The sequence below is a fragment of the Pseudophryne corroboree genome, chromosome 7 (assembly GCF_028390025.1).
Source record: "Pseudophryne corroboree isolate aPseCor3 chromosome 7, aPseCor3.hap2, whole genome shotgun sequence".
NCBI classification, from domain to species: Eukaryota; Metazoa; Chordata; class Amphibia; order Anura; family Myobatrachidae; genus Pseudophryne; species Pseudophryne corroboree.
The window spans coordinates 308533026-308556763 of NC_086450.1; the positions used below are offsets into that span (position 1 = coordinate 308533026).

Below are 23738 nucleotides of genomic sequence, written 5' to 3' on the forward strand. Positions count from 1 at the left end.
GCCAAAGGTACTTCAATTGCAGCCCAGGGCACCCCCCCAGCGCCCTGCACCCTACAGTGACCGGAGTGTGCGAGTGTGCTGGGAGCAATGGCGCACAGCTGCGGTGCTGTGCGCTACCTTAATGAAGACAGGAGTCTTCAGCCGCCGATTTCGTCGTCTTCCAGCTTCTGTTCTTCTGGCTCTGCAAGGGGGACGGCGGCGCGGCTCCGGGAACGGACGATCGAGGACAGGTGCCTGTGTTCGAACCCTCTGGAGCTAATGGTGTCCAGTAGCCTAAGAAGCACAAGCTAGCTGCAAGCAGGTAGGTTTTCTTCTCTCCCCTTAGTCCCACGTAGCAGTGAGTCTGTTGCCAGCAGAAGCTCACTGAAAATAAAAAACCTAATAAATACTTTCTTTTCTAGTAAGCTCAGGAGAGCCCACTAGGAGCACCCAGCTCTGGCCGGGCACAGATTCTAACTGAGGTCTGGAGGAGGGGCATAGAGGGGGGAGCCAGTGCACACCAGATAGTACCTAATCTTTCATTAGAGTGCCCAGTCTCCTGCGGAGCCCGTCTATTCCCCATGGTCCTTACGGAGTTCCCAGAGAAATTTGATTTACCTGCCGTAGCGACGAGATCCGATAGGCCCTCTCCGAACAATTCCTCACCCTTGTAAGGCAATAACTCCATATGCCTCTTGGAGTCGGCATCACCTGTCCACTGCCGGGTCCATAAGCCACGCCTAGCAGAAATAGACATAGCGTTTATCCTGGAACCCAGTAAACTAATGTCTCTTTGAGCATCTCTCATATATAAGACAGCATCTTTTATATGCCCTAGGGTCATTAAAATGGTATCCTTATCAAGAGTCTCAATATCCGCTGATAAGGAATCTGTCCATGCTGCTACAGCACTACAAACCCAGGCCGACGCAATAGCCGGTCTGAGTAACGTACCAGAATGTGTGTAAATGGACATCAAGGTAACCTCCTGCTTGCTGTCAGCAGGATCCTTGAGGGTAGCCGTATCTTGGGATGGAAGCGCTATCTTTTTTGATAAGCGCGTTAAAGCTTTGTCCACCCTAGGGGAGGATTCCCACCGTATTCTGTCCTGTGACGGGAAAGGATACGCTATAAGAATCCTTTTGGGAATCTGCAGTTTTTTGTCTGGAGTTTCCCACGCTTTTTCGCATAATTCGTTCAGCTCATGTGAGGAGGGAAAGGTGACCTCTGGTTTCTTTCCCTTAAACATGTGTACCCTCGTGTCAGAGACAGGGGGTTCCATAGTGATATGCAAAACATCTTTTATAGCGATAATCATATATCGAATACATTTAGCCACCCGTGGCTGCAATTTTGCATCTTCGTAGCCGACACTGGAGTCTGAGTCCGTGTCGGTATCTGTGTCAGCTATTTGGGATAGTGGGCGCTTCTGAGACCCCGAAGGTCCAGGCGACATAGGGACAGGCATGGGTTGACTCCCTGACTGTAACCCAGCTTCAGCTTTGTCTAATCTTTTGTGCAATACATTAACATTAGCACTCAAAACATTCCACATATCCATCCAGTCAGGTGTCGGCACTGCTGACGGAGACCTAGCATTCATACACTCCCCCTCCTCCTTAGATGAGCCTTCAATCTCAGACATGTCGACACACGCGTACCGACACACCGTACACACACACACACACACACACACACACACACACACACACACAAGGAAGCCCTTTTCTGAAGACAGGTTCCCCACCAGGCCCTTTGGAGAGACAGAGAGAGAGTATGCCAGCACACACCCCTGCGCTATATAACCCAGGAAAAACACAGTATGTTTACCCAGTAGCGCTTTGTAATATGTATTTGCGCCAATTATGTGCTCCCCCCTCTACTTAAAACCCTCTTTCACCGTGTGTCAAGCAGGGGAGAGTCCGGGGAGCTTCCTCTCAGCGGTGCTGTGGAGAAAAAATGGCGCTGGTGAGTGCTGAGGGAGAAGCCCCGCCCCCTCGGCGGCGGGCTTCTGTCCCGCTCAAAATAACTAAAATTATGGCGGGGGCTCTCTATATACATGTACAGTGCCCAGCTGTACATGTATATACACTTATATGCCATAGAAGAGTTTTAAAATTGCTGCCCAGGGCGCCGCCCCCCCCCCCCCCCCCTTGCGCCCTGCACCATTGCAGTGACCGGAGTGTGTGAGGGGAATGGGAGCAATGGCGCACAGCTGCAGTGCTGTGCGTTACCTCCGTGAAGATTCTGAAGTCTTCTGCCGCCTGTGATGATCTTTTCCTCACATGCTCAGCCGGCTTCTATCTTCCGGCTCTGCGAGGACGGCGGCGGCGCGGCTCTGGAACGGACGGCGAGGGTGAGACCTGCGTACCGATCCCTCTGGAGCTAATGGTGTCCAGTAGCCTAAGAAACAGAGCCCTGAAACTCAGAGAAGTGGGTCTGTTTCTCTCTCCTCAGTGCCTCGATGCAGGGAGTCTGTTGCCAGCAGGCTCCCTGAAAATAAAAAACCTAACAAAAATGCTTTCTTACAGGAAACTCAGGAGAGCTCCTGAAATGCACCCAGCTCCTCTGGGCACAGTATCAAACTGAGGTCTGGAGGAGGGGCATAGAGGGAGGAGCCAGTGCACACCCAGAGTCAAAGTCTTTCTTAAAGTGCCCATGTCTCCTGCGGAGCCCGTCTATCCCCATGGTCCTTACGGAGTCCCAGCATCCTCTAGGACGTTAGAGAAATACAATGTCCTTTTGTGCCAATCCGTGTTTATTGGAAATTCGATCAGAAGTGAATATCTTTCACCAGGACCCTCTCTCCTGTTCTTTCCACTCCAGCAGTCCTTTTGGAAAGCACATTGGGGTTGGTGTATTAACCTGGAGAAGACATAAGGAAGTGATAAACCAGTGATATGTGCAAGGTGATAAACGCACCAGCCAATCAGATCCTAACTGTTAATTTACATATTGGAACTGATTGGCTGGTGCCTTTATCACCTTGCACATATCACTGGTTTATCACTTCCTTAGGTCTTCTCCAGGTTAATACATCTGCCCCATTGTATTTTATCCGTTAATATTATCAAGTGGATTTTTGAAAGCCATACATTCTTTAATGCTGCTTTCACATCGCAAATGCCGGATCCTACCCGGTAAGAGAAACGTGTACTTACCGGGTGGGATCCGGCATTTGCGCTCCGTTGCAGGCTTTCCGACCTGGCAATATACCGGGTCGGTTGCCATAGCAGCGGAGGGCGCAGCAGCAGCAGGGGCGGGGGTGGAGGCGGCACCGGGAGATGAGCTCATCTCCTGCGCCGCCTCTGCCTATACTGTGAATGGGAGCCGTGTTGCATCGGAACGGCTCCCATTCACACTGCGCCTGACCCGGTAATCAACCCGGTAATAACCCTTCTTTTTTACTGGTTGGTGAATTAGCGGGTCAGACGACCCGCTAATTCACCAAAGGACCTTTCACATCGCACACGGACCAGTTTCGACACGGCAATATGCCGTGTCGATACCGGGTTTTCAGTGCGATGTGAAAGGGGTATAACTAAAGTGTTCAAGACATGTCATTTAAGAACAGCTTATTATGGATTTAGAGAAATCAATCTAAATATGAACAACCAGTAAGAACAGCTTACGTCAAGAAAAAAAAAAAAAAAGGGACACCCCTGATGAAGTCAGTATTGACAAAACGCGATGGGTGATATGCAAGTTGCCAGATCTGAAGTTAACAGAATCTTTGGCTCCAAAAGATAGATTGTCAACTAAGGGAAGCATTCTGTCATTGTATTGTATAAATTGTATTGTATGGATTGAAAAACGAATTTTACCGTTTTAATGCTTTTAAAGCTATGTATTATATTTATTGAAGTGTCTGTGGTTGTACTAGAAAACCATTTGTATTGAAGGTAATTGGTCGTCAACAAAGTCTATATTCACATTAGGCACCCCTGCAGATATGCAGATATATATATATATATATATATATATATATATTTATATTATTCATATTATAAGGGAATCCCCTGGTATTATTTAACATTCTTGTTGCTTGCCGTCTACATCGGAGAAAGATGAACTAACGCAGTAAATCATACACAAAGGACTCTAGGATAGGAGAAAACCACAGCTAGCATTCTCATTCTTAAAGAGCAGGGTCGGCCGATTTAAACCAAATGTTTTTTGTTTTGTTTTTCAAAAACACTTTTTTTTTATTATTCTGAGAGTACTGGCATGGCACCGTGACTTTAAAGAAAAAAAGCCTATAATTGCTCTACAGACTGGTGTTAGGTAGGCTTACCATACTAACCCTTTAAAACCGGGACACTAATGACTTATACAGACTCTGGTGGCTGGCTGAATGCAAGCCTGCATTTCACCTGGTTTTAATTAGCCACAGAACCTGTGTAAGTCATGAGGATCCCAATTTAAATGGAAAGTATGGTAAGCATAGTGTCATGTAATGTATATTTAAATTGGATGCATATTGTTTTTCTTTTAGTCTGGTCCTTTGTGTAGGCATAAAAAGCTGTAAGTATACAGAGCACGAATTAACATCTTATCGGCAGCTTATTTTATTTTTTTGTTACAGGACCCCAGCAAGTCCATTATGTATTTTTATGTCTATCACCCCCTTGTCCATTATATTTCTTATATACTTTTAGGACTACCACCCACTTACTCATCATCCTACTTAGATTTTTTGCCCATAACAAACCTGAAAAGTTGGGAGAAGAGTGGAAAGGGACCTTTAGCGCACCTGGAAAAAGGGTGTGTGGCTTTTCCTCCTGTTTTCATAATGCTAGGGGCATGCACCCAGTCCCACTCACCAGTTAATAGATGTTGCGCGCATGGCATTTATTCACCACTTACTGTGCTAAGCAGAGCAACGAGGGCCTTACCTAATCACCCTCCTACCGTGGGAAGGAAGGAAATGCCCAGAAAGCAAAATGGTCCCACCAATATAGGAATGATTGGGAGGCACGCATCACCCCTCCTTGCCCATCATCCCATTTATTGTATAATTTTATAACCATCACTCATTTCACTGTAACACTGAGGAGCATTTGTTTGTCTTAAGATGGAGCTGGCTATTAATTGGGGCAGCTAGCTAGTCCTCCTAGTTGCACTGCTGGGTGTGTCGTACTGTCATAAGCACTGCAGGTTCATACACCCATGCCTCCTCACAGATCACCACATGACATCTGCACGTCTCCCCAAAGCACAGGAGGAGGAGCCAGCGACGAAAACACTAAAAGGTAGCTGGACATACCGCTAGTAAATCATGCAGCAGGTGCATGGTATTGCTGCTTGCAGCGGTGGGCAACACTCACGACCCAATGCTGAGATGGTCGCGAGCCTCAGTTTGAAAATTGCCACTTTAAACCATGCTTTACCAGGGCACACAAATGAAATTGCCTACATATATGTACTAGGGCCTTTCAACTGCCCCTTTCAGAGATGTGTGAAATATTCTAACATTTATTGTAGTCAGAAACAAGTGTTTAGTATGAAATTGCAGTCATTCATCATCAGTGTCATGGTGCACATTAAACGGCAACATACCATCTTCCATATCCTCCTCTGTATTATTGTGGCCATCTGCCATAGCAACATTGCCATTTATTACTGGGTTTGGTGTGATTCTCGGAGGGTCATCAGTGTCTCCAGCTTGAAAATAGAGGAGAAAATAAATAAATAAATGAACAAAACCTAACTCACAAATGCAAATAGCCTAATAGAGGTTCTCAGCGTATTTTCACATACGTCATTTGTGCGCTACTGTATGTTTGAGATCGTGACTGCCTAATTGAAAACTTCCACCAGACATATCATGCAAGTCAGCGCACTGGTAGGTTAGCTTAGTACTCCTTTATTTTTTGGGTAATGTTGACCAAGTGACTAAGGGCCTAATTCAGATCTGATCGCAGCAGCAAATTTGTTAGCAGCTGGGCAAAACCATGTGCATTGCAGGGGGGGGGGGGGGGGGGGCAGATATAACACGCGCAGAGAGTTAAGGGCCCCATATACTACAACGATATGTCTGAGGCGATTTCCATTGAACTCTCCCGGGAGCTTTCCGGGAGTGGTACCATGCGATTTGGTACATTTTACATGCAATATATCTTATGCGATCCCAGCCATGCCTGCGGGAACAGACATATCACGGGTGCAGCACTAACGATCTAGGGGAGCCGATCCGACCCTCACGGGAACATGCATCAGATTGGATCAGAAACATTCAAAATGCCCGATTTCACCCGATATATCAGCTCGAATGCCCGGAATTGGATGAAATCAGGCATTATCTTTCTAGTGTATCGGGCCCTTTAGATTTGGGTGGGGTGTGTTCAATCTGAAATCTAAAGGTGTGTACACACGGTGAGATATTTGCTTGCGATTTTGACTATGTAGTCAAAATCTCAAGGAAAGTTAGTGCAGATCGCAAGGTGAAGGTCACCTTGCGATACTGATGCGCGGTCCCGCGAGGTCTTTATCGCATGCCTAGATAGACTGTTCAGGCAAGTCAATTTTGACTATCTAGTATAAAAGTATAGTCAAAATTGACGGCCAAAATCGCAGAGAGCCAGTATCGCAAGCACAGTCATCTATGCTTGCGATACAGACCACAGTCCCTATCGCAACACACCTTAAATTGCAGCGTAAAAATAAAACAGCCAGTATTTACTCTGCACAGAAACAAAATAACACACCCAAATCTAACGCTCTCTGCACATGTTATATCCGCCACACCTGCAGTGCACATGGTTTTGCCCTACTGCTAACAAATTTGCTGCTGCGATCAGGTCTGAATTACCCGCTAAGATACGTATAGGTTTAGTGGTGGGATCAGTACTAAATCTCGCTGGACGGGATCCCGGCGGTCGAAATACCAACGCCGGAATCCTGACCACACAATCCCGACAGGGGTGGCGAGCGGAACGCAGCCCCTTGCGGGCTCGCTTCGCTCGCCAGGCTGCAGGCACACTATTATATTCTCCCTCTATGGGTGTCCTGGACACCCACGGAGGGAGAATATGCCGGGATTGTGCCGGTCGGGATTCCGGCGTCGGTATTTCGACCGCCGGGATTCCGTCCGGCAGGATCTTGACCGCCTCCCTTAGTGGTAGTATGGTGTTCATCCCAGAGCTGAGACACAGACCAGAGTGTCTGCTTGGAGCACTATAGCAGAGAGCAACTCCCCAGGCAGGAAAGATGAACTGCACAGGCTGTGACAGGTGCAGGGTGCTAGAATGAACACTAGGGGGTAATTTACTAAAGATGCGACTTTCAGACTATTAAAAAGTTTTTTTTATTTATTTAAAAAATCTCTCTATTTCTCCTAGACCAGACTTATAAAACCTGTAGCACTTTGCCACTAACTCAACATAGTAAACATGTAGCAATTTTACACTGACATAATATCAAGTTTCTAAATGTAACTCTCACATAGCATTGAAACAGTTGTAACTTATGTCTCAAACAGCACAATTGACAATCAGTATATCTTTGATGACACAGATAGAAACTTAGTAATAGTTTTAAAAAAAAACGCTCCGCAGACTCTCCTTATAGAAAATAACATGTATTCAATTATTTCTATGCAGCTGATATTAAAGATGGATTCTTCTGTCTGCAAAACGACATGCAAAGCTTCAAAGCAGTAGTGTCCTGATTAGATATGATCATACAGAACAATTGGAAACACTTTTAGTAAAATTCAATGTTCCTATTCAGCTGATAGCATTTTCAGTGCAAAGTTTTTCTGCTTATTTAATTAGTTAGTAAATTAGCGTGCAGGCGTCTAAAGCAGCTTTAGTTAGTATTGTAGAGCTTATTCGTGCAAAGCAGTGATTAAAGCAGTTTTTAGCCTATATACCAGGCTTATTTATGCAAGGCAGTATTTGTTTAACAGGGTGGTCTTCAGGTTGCCGAATGTCGGGATCCCGGCGCACAGCATACCGGTGCCGGAATCCCGACACCCGGCATACCGACAAATATTCTCCCTCGTGGGGGACCGCGACCCCTCCCTGGAGGGAGAATAAACAGCGCCCGCAGCGTGGCGAGCGCAGTGTTGCGAGCCCGCAAGGGGCTCATTTGCGCTCGCCATGCTGTCGGTATGCTGGTCGCCGGGAGCCGGCCGCCGCCATACCGTACCTATACCCGTTTAACATGGCCATGTTGATATTCATACCACTCCTTTGTCTTGGGTTATAAGTCCTTTCAAACTCCTGGCTCTGGTGCTTGAATTACCGTTTATAGCAAGCCTTATCTGGAGATCCAAAAAGGGATAGCCCATCACTCGATCGACTGCTGGGCTATCCCTTTTTGGATCTCTAGATAAGGCTTGCTATAAACAGTAATTCAAGCACCAGAGCCAGGAGTTTGAAAGGACTTATAACCCAAGACAAAGGAGTGGTATGAATATCAACATGGCCATGTTAAACAAATACTGCCTTGCATAAATAAGCCAGGTATATAAGCTAAAAACTGCTTTAATCACTGCCTTGCACGAATAAGCTCTACAATACTAACTAAAAGCTGCTTTAGACGCCTGCACACTAATTTACTAATTAAATAAGCAGAAAAACTTTGCACTGAAAACACTATCAGCTGCATAGGAACATTGAATTTTACTAAAAGTGTTTCCAATTGTTCTGTATGATCATATCTAATCAGGACACTACTGCTTTGAAGCTTTGCATGTCGTTTTGCAGACAAAGAATCCATCTTTAATATCAGCTACATAGAAATAATTGAATACATGTTTTTCTCTATAAGGAGTCTGGGGAGCGTTTTTTTTTTTTTTAACTATTACTAAGTTTCTATCTGTGTCAAAGATATACCGATTGTCAATTGTGCTGTTTGAGACATAAGTTACAACTGTTTCAATGCTATGTGAGAGTTACATTTAGAAACTTGATATTATGTCAGTGTAACATTGCTACATGTTTACCATGTTGAGTTAGTGGCAAAGTGCTACAGGTTTTAGAAGTCTGGTCTAGGAGAAATAGGGAAAGATTTATAAATAAATAAAAAAACTTTTAATAGAGTCTGTGAGCGCTGTATGTATTTGTGTGTGTTTTTTTGGTAAATAGTTTGAAAGGGCAGAGAAGTCCCTTTCTTTACAGTGAGCAGCACACAGACGGATATATTAGAATTGAATTTAAATTTATTATTAAGCCATTTTAATAGCGCCAGGGGGTACACTACTTGTACTATTTTTTTTTTTTGTCCAAATGCGACTTTGCACTCCAAAGCGTGGCAAATCACCATCGGTACAAACAGTCAAAATAACATTTGTATCATTGTAAATCGCACATTTACTAAGAATAGTCTTTGCAAATACACAAATTCACACCTCAAAGCACAAAATCAATGCACTGTTTTTTTTAGAGCGTGAAAATCCTTTGTCTACATTTTGTCAAAAGCCCCACCAAAATGGCATCTCAATGTACCACTTCCAAAACCCAACATCTGTGAACCATCATAATAAAGCCTAAACTAATCAGAATGCTAATAAATACCCACCAAGTTCCCTGCAGCATTCACTTTCTGCTCTCTACCATGGTAGAGGCAGGTTTAGGTGTAGACTGGTTCCAGGCAGCGATTTCATGCAGCCTGCACCAGCTGACTGAAAGGGTCCAGGACCAAGAAACAGAACAGAGGAACCAGCAGGTGTTTGGGGATGTTGCCGCTTTACGGCGACTTGTGGTTCAAATGGAGGAGTTGGTTTATGTTGGCACGCGACTTCTGAGGCATTATAATTTAAAATTCTATGAGAGCACCAGGGTGAGGTAAATTGCTCACTGTTTATTCTCCTAGAAAAGAAGTACCTTACAGTGGTCTTTAACCACTTAACTTACGATTTATTTCCCCAAAAACCGCTCAAATTATATGGTTTTTATGAGTGGATTAGGTTAAGAACATGAATTTAACCCTATCCAAAATGATTTTAGTAAAAAAAAAAAAAAAAAAGTAAAAAAAAAAAAATTTGAGTTTTTAAATATTTTTCCCCCCCAAACATCACTCGCGACCATCGGAACATCGGTAACATTGCAACTTTAGTTTTTAGAGCCCGGACAGCTGCCAGGTACACAGGGTGGGGGCGGTCTGAGGATGGCTTGGGAGCGATGATTTACACTTACCAGCGGCTGCCATTGTCTGCAGCCGCTGGGGGATCCTGCCGTGCTGACTGATCAGCAGTGATCGGCAGCACTGGAGGCTGGGTGATGGAAGGCAGAGGGACCTTCCGGTCCGTCTGAGAGCAGCAACGGAGGGAAGTTTTCCTTCCCTGCCGCTGCTAACACTGTTTATCTGACCTGTCGCATCCTGTGCGACTGGGTCAGATAAAGCACTTGCTTGATCAATATCAGGCAAGTGGATAATATAGATATAGCACTTGATTTATCTATATCAGACAAGTGGTTAATTATCTATTCTAATAATCCAAGAAAATCAGGATATCTATATTAACGGTAGAATACATACATAAAATACTGGTAATTATCTAGTTATAGTACGCAAGTGTTGCTAAGACTTATAAACTCTATTAAATATAATATGGGTGGGCTATGTTATTACATCAGTGTTCATTACAGAAAAGTGTATTATAATGCAGAAGACACCCTTACTATAAATTAGATATTAAGTTACACATCTCGACAGACACACTGGCTGTACTCAAAACCAAATTTGATTTCACATGGCGACACTCCATCAATTATCTAGGTATTCATATTACTAAATCATACCATTCTTTATTCGAAGCGAACGACCCCCCTTTATTTAGAGAAATATCTCAAAGCATCCTATCTTGGCGCAAACATTTTATTTCGTGGATAGGTAGGATCAATGCTATTAAAATGAATGTTCTCCCCAAACTGCTCTACCTTTTTCAGACCCTTCCTATCCCTGTTCCCCCCCGTACTTTAAAATCCCTTCAGACTCAACTCAGAAAATTTGTATGGAATGATAAAAAACCTAGGCTACGAAGGGAAACGCTACAGAAAAGCTCCACCTCTGGTTGCTTGGGTCTTCCCTCTATTACAGGCTACTACCACCCCTCGGTACTAAGCCAACTAGTCGCCTGGCACACTCCGCGCCACTTGAAACGGTGGGTGGACTTGGAAAGTGACCTGGCCCAGGTTGATTCCATCTCTAACCTCCCGTGGCTCCCCAGAAGTCACCGACCTACAAATATTATGTCCACCCCAACAATATCTCTCACACTGTCGGTTTGGGATTCACAACACAATAAGATATCTCTCTATTCTTCCCCCTCCCCTCTAACTCCCATATGGAACAATCCCTCCTTCCCCCAAGGCCGCTTCCCTCTCATGGCTTCCATCTGGTCCAGCGCTGGTGTCACGCGTCTTCATCACTTCCTTCACAACAACACGCCCTACTCCTCTGCAGACATTCAAGCAAAACACCTATCCCCACATCCTCATTTTACCAATATCTTCAAATTCGAAATATTGCCCTTTCCGCCACGAGACAATCGCCTCTCTCTAATCTTCCGACCCCAATGGAACACCTATGCATTCATCACGCTATGGATCGAGGCATCATATCTACACTATACCACTCTATTCTGATGCTCGACTCACCAGCCCGCCCCCCGCACTAAACTGCCTGGGAAACAGATCTTGGGACGTTTTTGGAGGATGACGAATGGGACGCCATACATTTGAATATTTCGAAGTGCTCAATAAGTGTGTCCGTTAAGGAAAACGCTTATAAGGTATATACAAGTTGGTACCTTGTCCCTGACCGCTTACACCAAATGTATCCCAATACGCCCAACCTTTGCTGGCATCAATGTGGTCAAATTGGATCATATTTCCACACCTGGTGGAGTTGTCCCAGGCTTGCGCCGTTTTGGATCTTAGTCCAAACTCTGATCAACTCAATTTTTCCCTCCTGCCCCTTGCTTTCTCCCAAGGTGCTTCCCTTGTGTGCCCCAGCCTGCCAATTATCTAGCCCCGAGAACAAACTGGTCCTTCATATTTCTTGTGCTGCTAAGCTCCAAATAGCTAAAGCTTGGAAACAAATCTCTCCCCCCACCCGTCGGGAACTCATAAACCGTATTTGGTTTATAGCAAAGATGGAACATCTCTCTTCTTTGTTAAACACCATGGAGAAATTTCATGACACATGGAGACCCTGGTATTCTACATTTCACGTGGACCTTCCAGGCCTCCACTAATATCTCGACGTCTCCTCGCTCTCCTTCTCCCCCTCCACTTCAGGCTCGCTCTATCCTCTCCTTTATCCCCTCTTCTTTTTCCTCCCTATACTTCCTTCTTGTATTTCTCTCTTCATTCTTTCCTCCCTTCAGTATCTTTATTTTTTCCCCAAGCTACTCCAGGTGTTGGCCCTGGCTAGCAACTTGTTTTTATATATATATATATATATATATATATATATATATATATATATATATATATATATATATATATATATATATATATATATATATATATATATAGAGAGAGAGAAACAAGGGGGGAGGTATAGCGCCACTTGTGAAGTATGATCTCAGTAAAATAATCTAAATTAAGATTATAATTGTTTAAACATTACCATAGTAAAACACACATAACCTCATTAAAGGTGTCTGCCGGGCCCTAAGTATGCAGTGCCGGTATCCCTTTGAAGAAGTCTGATGAGACGAAACGCGTTGGATTTCCTGCACTAATCCCTTGCTGCTTTTGAGTTAAGTTAAACTCCTTATCCTTTTAATACTTGGTCCTGATTTTTATGTTTGTATGTTTTTATGCTTTTTTTCAAAAGAACTTGTTTTACTCTCATATATATTAAAAAACCTTTTTTATAAATTTTATACATGTATATATTTTTTGGCTTTTAAATTTACCATTTTTTTAACACTGAGCGCCGAACCCTATCTCTCCATTTTTCTATATATATATATATATATATATATATATATATATATATATATATATATATATATATATATATATATATATATAAACAATCCAACAATGTGGAGGTGCACTCATCCAAATATACGATTTCAGGCAGCTTCAGTTTTTCACAGTGGTTTTATTGTAGTCGATATCAGACTTATTTTGGTCGACGTTTCGATCCTCTGCTTAGGATCTTTATCAAGACAAGCTTCAATATACAATAGTTTGAAAGCATCACATATATAATCGAAAAAAATCAATTAGTCGTATTCAGACAATAACGGGGCTGTAAAGTTCATGAGTCAACAGTCAGATGATGATTTCAGAAAGTTACCTAATTCTCAATCAACGGAGCAACCCAGACAACCATAGTAGTAACCAAGAGGTTCAAAACTCCCTCCAAGCTTATACAGCTGTATCCACCGTGATATATATATATATATATTGTGGAGTAGCCCGGCACTCACTGAATCCAATATGCAATAGGCCTGGGTGCCCTCCGGAGTATCGGTAATGATATGGAGAAAGAAATCGGCGGCACTCCAGAATTTAGTCAAACAAAACTTGTGTATTAAAGCATCACAAGATACAAATACGTGACCGACGTTTCGGGGCCCGTAGCCCCTTCTTCAAGGTGTATGTGATGTATGTGAAGAGCTTACCTTATAGACCGTGGATTACCCGCCAAACGAACGTGAAGACGGACGCCTCCGGCCACTCTGTCCCCGCCGCGCTCCCTGGACTTCCGGGGTCCGCTACACCAAATACATTCTCTGAATTCCTCAATAACAGATCATGTTCTACATTTGACCCCCCCTCAACAAACGCCTCAATTAAGTCCTTCACACGTCTTTTGGACACTTCAGTCGACAAATATTCCAAAGCATCAGACAAAATCCACTTCAACATGTCACGGGCAGAAAAAGCAGCCCTTAAAGACCTCAGTGGCTACACAGATGTGGTATTTAGATCAGCGGACAAAGGAGGGGGGATCGTAATCCAGAATCTATCTGATTACACCAGAGAAATTGATAGACAACTGGCAGACCTAAATACTTATTCCACACTAACAAAGGATCCCACTGCCCAATATAAACGGGAACTGGATGACATCTTGGACAAAGCTAAAGAGGATCAAGAGATTTCAAATAAACTTCACAAAGCTCTCACACAGCAATTTCCGGTTGTACCAATTCTATTCACCACACCGAAGATACATAAAAGTCTGGACAAACCCCCCGGGCGCCCCATTATCTCTGCAAGAAATTCTATATATCAGCCAATATCCCAGTTTCTGGACTTTATCTTACAACCCCTTGTTAAAAAGCAACCTACCTTTATTAAGGATACAACAGAATTCCTCAACGCACTAAAAAGCCTCCAACACATCCCTCCTGACACCCTATTGTGTGTAATGGATGTGTGTAATTTATACACTAGCATCCCTCATGCTGAGGGATTAGAGGCAATGAGGAGGTTTCTGATACAGGAAGATGTCCAATGCATTGGACACGAGTTGTTCTTACAACTACTGGAACTGACGCTGCGGAGAAATTATTTCCTATTCAATGGGAAATTCTACGAACAACGGTCGGGCTGCGCCATGGGGAGTTCAGTTGCTCCGTCTTATGCCAACATTTTCAGGTTTCAAGAAGAGAAGAATTTCTTCTTCCTTGATGACAACATATCGGAGCACATTTTACTATACACCAGATTCATAGATGACATCTTCATGTTATGGACAGGTGGCGAAGAGATGTTTATACAACTGATGAGTCATATTAACTCCACCAACTCACCTATCAAGTTCACCTTTAAATCCAGTACCATAGAGGCAGACTATTTGGATGTTCATGTCACGTGTCTAAACCAAGTTGTGTCTACGTCAGTTTACACTAAACCAACAGACAAGAATAATCTCTTGAGGGCCAACAGCCACCACCCGAGACCTTTAATCAAAGGTCTACCGAAATCTCAAATGTTGAGATTAACCAGGATCAACAGTGACAGAACGACGTTGACAACTCAACTGGACTCCTTAATCCACAAATTTGTTCAAAGAGGATATAACAGGTCCTTATTAATACAGCAGAAGGAGGAGATTCTATCAATGGAAAGCCAATTTACACCATCAGCCGAGCCCACAGAATCAATCCAACAGGTAATTCCATGGAAAACAACATATACCACAGCCAGCCCAGTGGTCCAGAGAGCAGTGAGAGCTCTCTGGCCCATAGTGGCGACAGATGAAAATCTCAAATGTTTTAGATCTAAGAGACCCATGGCTTGTTTCCTGAGAGGAAAAAACATCAAGGACAGTATAGTCCACCCAGATATAACAGGGTTTAGTGATAATTCCCCTTCCAACTTTCTAACCAAAAAGCCTGGATGCTATAGGTGCTTAGGTTGTACCACGTGTACACATATGCTGACAGGATCTTCCTTCAAATTTCCCCTGTCTGAGAAGGTGGGACAAATAAGGCAAGTCCTAACTTGCACTTCCAAATATATAGTCTATCTTATAACATGCCCATGTGGCAAAGGCTATGTGGGGAAGACTATCAGGACAGCAAGAGAACGTATGGCTTTACACAGATCTGCCATCAGCCAAGCACTGTCTGGAAAGAAAATCGATCAACCTATAGCCAGGCACTTTGCTGAGATGAAACACCCATTGAACTCACTCAAGCATATACTTATAGATCAAGTACCAGATACCATCCGAGGAGGAGATAGAGGGGGAAAACTCCTCATGTTGGAAGCAAGATGGATTTTCAAACTCAACACTATAAGTCCTATGGGCTTAAATGAGAATATAGCATGGAATTCCCTGCATTGAGTGGTATTGAATGGATGATGGATGTAGCAGAATGGACTTTAGAGTGTTCTTCATACAGAACCAAATTAGGGGGAATATTAAGAATGTCATCGTTTGTTTATTTATCACTGATGTGGGGGTCATAACTAAGGCTAATAGACACCCTGCACACATGGTGACTTCATAATGGGGTTCCAACCAGCTGATATCTGGGTAGTGTGACCACAATTTAGTTTCACGGCCACCAGCACTATTTCCTTTCAGGCCATTACGGCTCCTGATTATAGGAGGCTTTCCACTTTATATACACATCACAACCCTTTTAAATTATCCATCTCTATGTCAATGCTCCAGGGAACATCCCTCAAATTGCACTTGTATACAGGCATGTCATGCATGGGGGCTTCACATTTTAAAATCTTTATCACTTATTTGTGTTCTGACAGCCCCGGCCAGCGCGATCCTATGCGCCGGCTGCTACCATAGCAACCCGACGCATGGACGCGTGACGTCATCCGTAGCGGACCCCGGAAGTCCAGGGAGCGCGGCGGGGACAGAGTGGCCGGAGGCGTCCGTCTTCACGTTCGTTTGGCGGGTAATCCACGGGCTATAAGGTAAGCTCTTCACATACACCTTGAAGAAGGGGCTACGGGCCCCGAAACGTCGGTCACGTATTTGTATCTTGTGATGCTTTAATACACAAGTTTTGTTTGACTAAATTCTGGAGTGCCGCCGATTTCTTTCTATATATATATATATTATATATATATATATATATATATATATATATATATATATATATATATATATATATATATATATATATATATATATATATATATATATATATATATATATATATATATATATATATATATATGTTTCTGTCCGTTACTCATTGTGTACGCACTCTCTACCCATAACTTATTCTACAATTATATGATTTACTTAGATTTCTGAGGGTTATACTGGTTATTTTTTATTTTTACTTTTGGTATATCTTTATTCTTTCTCGCTCTGTTCTGTTAGCATGTATGTTTTCTACATGTTGTTTTTTAATGTCCCATAAATAAATAAAAATAAAAACTTTGATTGAAAAAATAAATAAATTAGATATTGAGGAGGTAATTCAAATTTTATTTCCCCCGGATCTCCCGTCTAGTAACAATATTGCGGGGGCGATATACAAATGGATACCCCGTAACGCGCCCATTAGTGTCGGGTTTAGCCGCATGAAGCGGCTAAACCCAACTAATCTAATGGGCACGACTGGGAAAAATAAGATTTTAAACCTACCGGTAAATCTATTTCTCCTAGTCCGTAGAGGATGCTGGGGACTCCTTAAGGACCATGGGGTATAGACGGGCTCCGCAGGAGATAGGACACCTAAAAAGAACTTTTACTATGGGTGTGCACCGGCTCCTCCCTCTATGCCCCTCCTCCAGACCTCAGTTAGAGAACTGTGCCCAGAGGAGATGGACAATACAAGGCAGGATTTAGAAACCCAAGGGCAAGATTCATACCAGCCCACACCAATCATACCATGTAACCGGGATCATATGTAACCAGTTAACCGTATGAACAATAACAGTAACTGTCCAAGACCGATTCCAACTGTAACATAACCCTTATTTAAGCAACAACTATATACAAGTCTTGCAGAGTTTCCGCACTGGGACGGGCACCCAGCATCCTCTACGGACTAGGAGAAATAGATTTACCGGTAGGTTTAAAATCTTATTTTCTCTTACGTCCTAGAGGATGCTGGGGACTCCGTAAGGACCATGGGTTTATACCAAAGCATCCAAATCGGGCGGTAGAGTGCGTATGACTCTGCAGCACCGACTGAGCAAACGCTAGGTCCTCATCAGCCAGGGTATCAAACTTGTAGAATTTAGCAAAAGTGTTTGACCCCGACCAAGTCGCCGCTCGGCAAAGCTGTAATGCCGAGACGCCTCGGGCAGCCGCCCAAGAAGAACCCACCTTCCTAGTGGAATGGGCCTTAACCGAATTTGGTACCAGCAATCCAGCCATAGAATGAGCCTGCTGAATCGTATTACAGATCCAGCGAGCAATAGTCTGCTTCGAAGCAGGTGCGCCAATCTTATTAGCAGCATACAGGACAAACAGAGCCTCTGTTCTCCTAATTCTAGCTGTCCTGGCTAGATAAAACTTTAAGGCCCTGACTACGTCCAGGGATCTGGAATCCTCCAGGTCACTTGTAGCCACAGGCACCACAATAGGTTGATTCATATGGAATGAAGAAACCACTTTAGGCAAAAATTGCGGACGTGTCCTCAATTCAGCTCGATCCACATTAAAAATCAAGTAGGGGCTCTTGTGTGACAAAGCCGCCAATTCTGACACTCGCCTTGCTGATGCTAAGGCCAACAACATGACCACCTTCCAGGTAAGAAATTTCCACTCAACCTTGTTAAGCGGTTCAAACCAGTGTGATTTTAGGAACTGCAACACCACGTTCAGGTCCCATGGTGCCACTGGAGGCACTAAAGGAGGCTGGATGTGCAGCACTCCCTTTACAAACGTCTGGACTTCTGGAAGACCTTCATTTGTTCCGTATCCAGTATCATACCTAGGAACGTTAGCCGAGTTGTCGGAATCAACTGTGACTTCGGTAGATTTAGAATCCAACCGTGTTGCTGGAGCACTCTCAGAGAGAGCGCCACGCTGCTCAGCAATTTCTCTCTGGATCTCGCTTTTATTAGGAGATCGTCCAAGTATGGGATAATTGTGACTCCATGCTTGCGCAGGACCACCATCATTTCCGCCATTATCTTGGTGAAAATCCTCGGGACCGTGGAAAGCCCTAACGGCAACGTCTGAAATTGGTAATGACAATCCTGTACAGCGAATCTCAGGTATTCCTGATGGGGGGAATATATGGGGACATGAAGGTATGCATCCTTTATGTCCAGAGACACCATAAACTCCCCCTCCTCCATATTGGCTATTATCGCTCTGAGCGATTCCATTTTGAATTTGAATCTTTTTATGTACAGGTTTAGGGACTTCAGATTCAAAATAGGTCTCACCGAACCGTCCGGTTTCGGGACCACAAATAGGGTTGAGTAGTAACATCTTCCCTGCTGGTTCAGGGGAACCCTGATTATTATTTGCTGTAGACACAGCGTTTGAATTGCAGCTAAGACTACATCCCGTTCCGATGTGGAAGCTGGTAGGGCCGATTTGAAAAATCGGCGCGGAGGCACCTCCTCGAATTCCAGTTTGTAACCCTGGGAAACTATTTCCAACACCCAAGGATTCAGGCCTGAGCTGACCCAAGCCTGGCTGAAAAGTCGAAGACGTGCCCCCACCGGTGCGGACTCCCTCAGGGGAGCCCCAGCGTCATGCTGTGGGCTTTGGAGTAGCCGGGGAGGACTTTTGCTCCTGGGCACCTGCCGAAGCAGGTGCTCTTTTGCCTCTGCCCTTACCTCTGGCGAGGAAGGAGGATCCCCGACCTCTTCTGGACTTGTGCGACCGAAAGGACTGCATCTGATAAGGTGGTACTTTCTTTTGCTATTGGGGAATAAATGGTAAAAAGTTTGATTTACCTGCTGTAGCTGTGGAAACCAGGTCCGTCAGCCCATCCCCAAACAATACATCTCCCTTATAGGGTAGAACTTCCATATGTTTTTTGGAATCTGCATCACCCGTCCATTGGCGAGTCCATAAGGATCTTCTCGCAGAGATAGACATGGCATTGGCCCTAGAAGCCAGCCAGCAAACCAATGTCCCTTTGAGCATCCCTCATAAATAAGACTGCGTCTTTAATATGGGCAAGAGTTAAGAATATGGTATCCTTATCCATCTTATCAAAATCAGCTGTCAGCTCATCTGTCCAAGCTGAAATCGCGCTACACACCCATGCCGACGCAATTGTCGGTAAAAGGACTGCTCCAGTATGAGAATAAATACACTTTAAGGTAGTCTCTTACCTGCAATCTGCAGGGTCCCTAAGGGCAGCTGTGTCAGGAGACGGTAGCGCCACTTTCTTGGACAAGCACGTCAGGTCCTTGTCCACAGTGGGAGGTGATTCCCAACGCTCCCTGTCCTGCTTACGGAAGGGGTATGCCATATAAATTCTTTTGGGTATCTGCGGTCCCTTTTCCGGAGTCTCCCAAGCTTTTTCAAAGAAATCATTTAGTTCATGAGATGTGGGAAAATTTATCTGTTTCTTTCCCTTAAACATGTGCACCATTGTGTCGGGGACCGAGGGTTCATCCGCAATATGCAACACATCCCTTATTGCCACAATCATACACTGAATGCTTTTGGTCACCCTAGGGTGCAATTTTACTTCGTCATAGTCGACACTGGAATCAGAGTCCGTGTCGGTAGTAGTGTCTGTGTTAAGGGACGCTTTTGAGACCCCGACGGGCCCTGTGAGTCGGTCCAATCCGAGGATTGACACCCTGATGTCCCCCCTAATTCAGCCTTATCAAGCCTCTTATGTAAAGATGCCACACTTGCATTCAACATATGCCACATGTCCATCCATTCCTGAGTCGGCACAACCGACGGGGACACACCACTCATTTGCTCCACTGCCTCCTTGGAAAAGCATTCCGCTTCAGACATGTCAACACCACGTACAGACACCCCACACACACAGGGATTAACCTATAAGGGGACAAAAACCCAACCAGGCCCTTAGGAGAGAGTGAGTATGCCAGCACACACCCAGCGCTTAATAACACTGGAAAGATATGACCAGATAGTATATATATATATATATATATATATATATATATATATATATATATATATATATATATATATATATATATATTTACCAGATTCCCACTCACTGCGCTCAAAATGCCCCCTCCTCTTTTTTCCAGCCTGAATGTTCAGCAGGGGAGAGACCAGGGAGCCAGCGTTTTCCTCATGCAGCTTCTGTGGAGAAAATGGCGCTGGTTAGTGCTGGGGATCAAGCTCCGCCCACCCGACGGCGGGCTTCGGTCCCGGTGATTTTTTTATAGAAAATGGCGGGGGATCGTAGAATTACTGCCCAGCAGCCTAATCTACCTTGTCAATGCCCAAATGTGAGGTTTATTGCTGCCCAGGGCGCCCCGCCCTGCACCCTTCAGTGCTGCTCTGTGTGTGTGTGAATGGGAGCAATGGCCTTACCTCATGAAGATCTGATGTCTTCTGCCTTCTCATACTCACCCGGCTTCTATCTTCGGCATGTGAGGAGGATGGCGGCGCGGCTCCGGGACGAACCCCAGGTGAGACCTGTGTTCCGACTCCCTCTGGAGCTAATGGTGTCCAGTAGCCCTAGAAACAGAGCCCAACTGTTAAGCCAGCCCTGCTTCTCTCACCTCAGTCCCACGATGCAGGGAGCCTGTTGCCAACAGGACTCCCTGAAAATAAAAAACCTAACAAAATTATTTTTCAACAGAAAACTCTGGAGAGCTCTCTGCAGTGCACCCATTCTCCTCTGGGCACAAGATCTAACTGAGGTCTGGAGGAGGGGCATAGAGGGAGGAGCCAATGCACACCCATAGTAAAAGTTCTTTTTAGGTGCCCTATATCCTGCGGAGCCCGTCTATACCCCATGGTCCTTACGGAGTCCCCAGCATCCTCTAGGACGTAAGAGAAATAACCATTTGGGCACCCAAACGGATCACATATCACACAAGTCTGCTTCCCAGTTAAGGACTCCTGATATGAAGATTGCGGATATGGCCAGGAGGTGAAGTTCTGCCCAGACGAGAATCCTTGTTAGCTCCTGCATCGCTGCCACACAGCGAGTGCCACCCTGGCGATTTTTATATGCCACTGCGACGGCGTGGTCAGACTGGGTCTGTACTTGAGAACTCTGGAACAGGGTCTGGGCCATCAGAAGGGCCCAGTAGGCAGCTCAAAGTTCCAGGACGTTGATCGGGAGATCCCTATCTGACAGAGATCAGCGACCCTGAAAGGAGTGACTGCCTGTGATAGCTCCCCTGCCCCTGAGACTGGCATCCGTGGTGAGGAGTGTCCAGTGTGGGATGCAGAATGTTCGGCCCTTGTCTAAATTGGTCATGTGTAACCACCATGACAGAGATGCCCAAGGAGATCGTGGTAGAATTAAGGTCTGGAGTTTGGATTTGAGACGATAACTCCATCCATCCAGAGAGTATCAGGTACTGCAGAGGCCTGGAGTGAAATTGGGCATATTCCACCATGTCAAACACTGAGACCATGGAGCCTAGGGTCTGCATTGCCGAATGAACAGAGACCCTGGGACTGTGGAGTAGGTTGCGGATGCGCAACTGCTAGGTTGTAATCTTGTCCTGTGGGAGGAATATGCGTTGTACCCTGGTGCCCAGCAGTACTCCCAGGTGCTGCGTCCTCTGGGATGGAATAAGCGAGGATTTAGGCCAGTTGATTAGCCATCCATGGTACTGAAGGAAGGCCACAGTCTGTTGTATGTGACTTTCCAGCAGAGCTGGAGATGGTGTCATTAGAAGCAAGCCGTCCGGGGTAAGGCAATATCCAAATTCCCTGTTTTCGGAGAGTGGCTGCCATCACGGCCATGAGTTTGTCAAACACCCTGGGAACTGTAGAAAGTCTGAAGGAATTGGAAATGCTGTTGTAGAACAGCAAAGTGAAGATATCGTTGATGACAGGGTGCAATACGTACATGGGTACGCATACTGAATATCCAGGGAGACCATGTAGTTTCCAGGTCGCATAGCCAGGATATTGAACTGTAAAGTTTCTATAAGGAACCTGGGGACCTTCAGTACTTGTTCAGTAATTTCAGAATCAGAACTGGATGGTATGATCCATGTGGTTTCTGAACCAAAAAGAGGGTAGAATACAACCCCTGAGTCCACTGAGACTGTGGAACAGGGATGATAACCCCTGACTACAGGAGAGATAGTATGACGCCAGACACTGCTTGTGCTTTGTCTGGGTCTGGTTAAATGAGCCTGTGTTCTGTTTGCAATTCCAAACACACCCTTAATGAACTTTGCCTAAATCAGAAAACCACCATCAAGGTGCAAGCAAGCTAAAGTGGTAGAAAACTGCAAATCAGCAAGTACACATATGCGTGGTACCCACAATTCTGCATATGTCAAAAGAAAACCAGGTAAACTAATTTGTGTTGTACTCCCTTGGCATGAGACTCATTATTTCATACATTTATCTCTCGCTGCAGTCAGTGGGACATCTGGTGACATCTCTTGCTACATTCACAGAGCAACAGGGCCCCTCCAGAAGTCAGCTACATAAAGAGCATCCAAACTGGACAAGAGCCAAACAAAAGTTTTGGCATTCAGTTAAAGTAGCCTGATCACTTCAGAGCTCAGACGAGGGGTATTCGCAGTCATCTCCCAACTTAATTTACAAAGACACCGAATGATGATATAATTAAGGTTATTCTTTGCATCACAACAGTTTTTGGGCCACAAGATGTTGTGCTCCAACTACACATCTATAAAAAAGGAGGCAGACGGAAGTCATTTCTACCACTACTGGCAGGCAGTTATCCAAACAAAAATATTTTGTAGAAAAATAACCAGAGTAGCTATGAATACATTTTAGCAGCGTTGAAGGTGATTTGCAAAAGGTCTTCGATATATGGAAACAATGGAACTTTTCTAAATCCAGCAAATGGTAAGTAATCCAACGAAGAGGCCCCTTATTAGGAAGTCTGGGAATTTAGTAATAACCTTTAAGGGGGGAATTGAGCTCTGCAGATAACTACTGCATCGGAGGTATTCAAATAGTGGGGAATACCCTGTGTGATTCCCCACAGTCAGGGGGACCCTCGCAGCTCATGGAGTTATAAGGTAAGGTCCATGGGGAAAAAAAAAAAAAAATCAATCAGGTCGCATGTGGGGGGTGGGCGGAATCAGTGGGTTCCCAAGCCTGAATCCCAATCTTTCAGCGTGGAAAAAGGCTATTTAGTTTAATCTATTTAGTCTTTCACATGCCGTAGGAATTTTTGCCACCGGGTAAACCCCGCGGCTAATTAATTACCCCCCTAAATATCTTAG

General features: G+C 44.6%; 1 protein-coding gene across 3 annotated transcripts in view; it reads right to left on the reverse strand.

Moving 5' to 3' along the window:
• Window positions 1-23738, reverse strand: part of USP7 (ubiquitin specific peptidase 7) — a 309008-nt gene that overhangs the window by 216114 nt on the left and 69156 nt on the right. For all 3 annotated transcript variants that reach the window (XM_063934275.1, XM_063934274.1, XM_063934273.1), the window contains one exon: window positions 5539-5643. In XM_063934275.1, the coding sequence (XP_063790345.1) occupies window positions 5539-5643 (105 nt within the window). Of the gene's footprint in view, window positions 1-5538; window positions 5644-23738 lie in introns of those variants that run through there.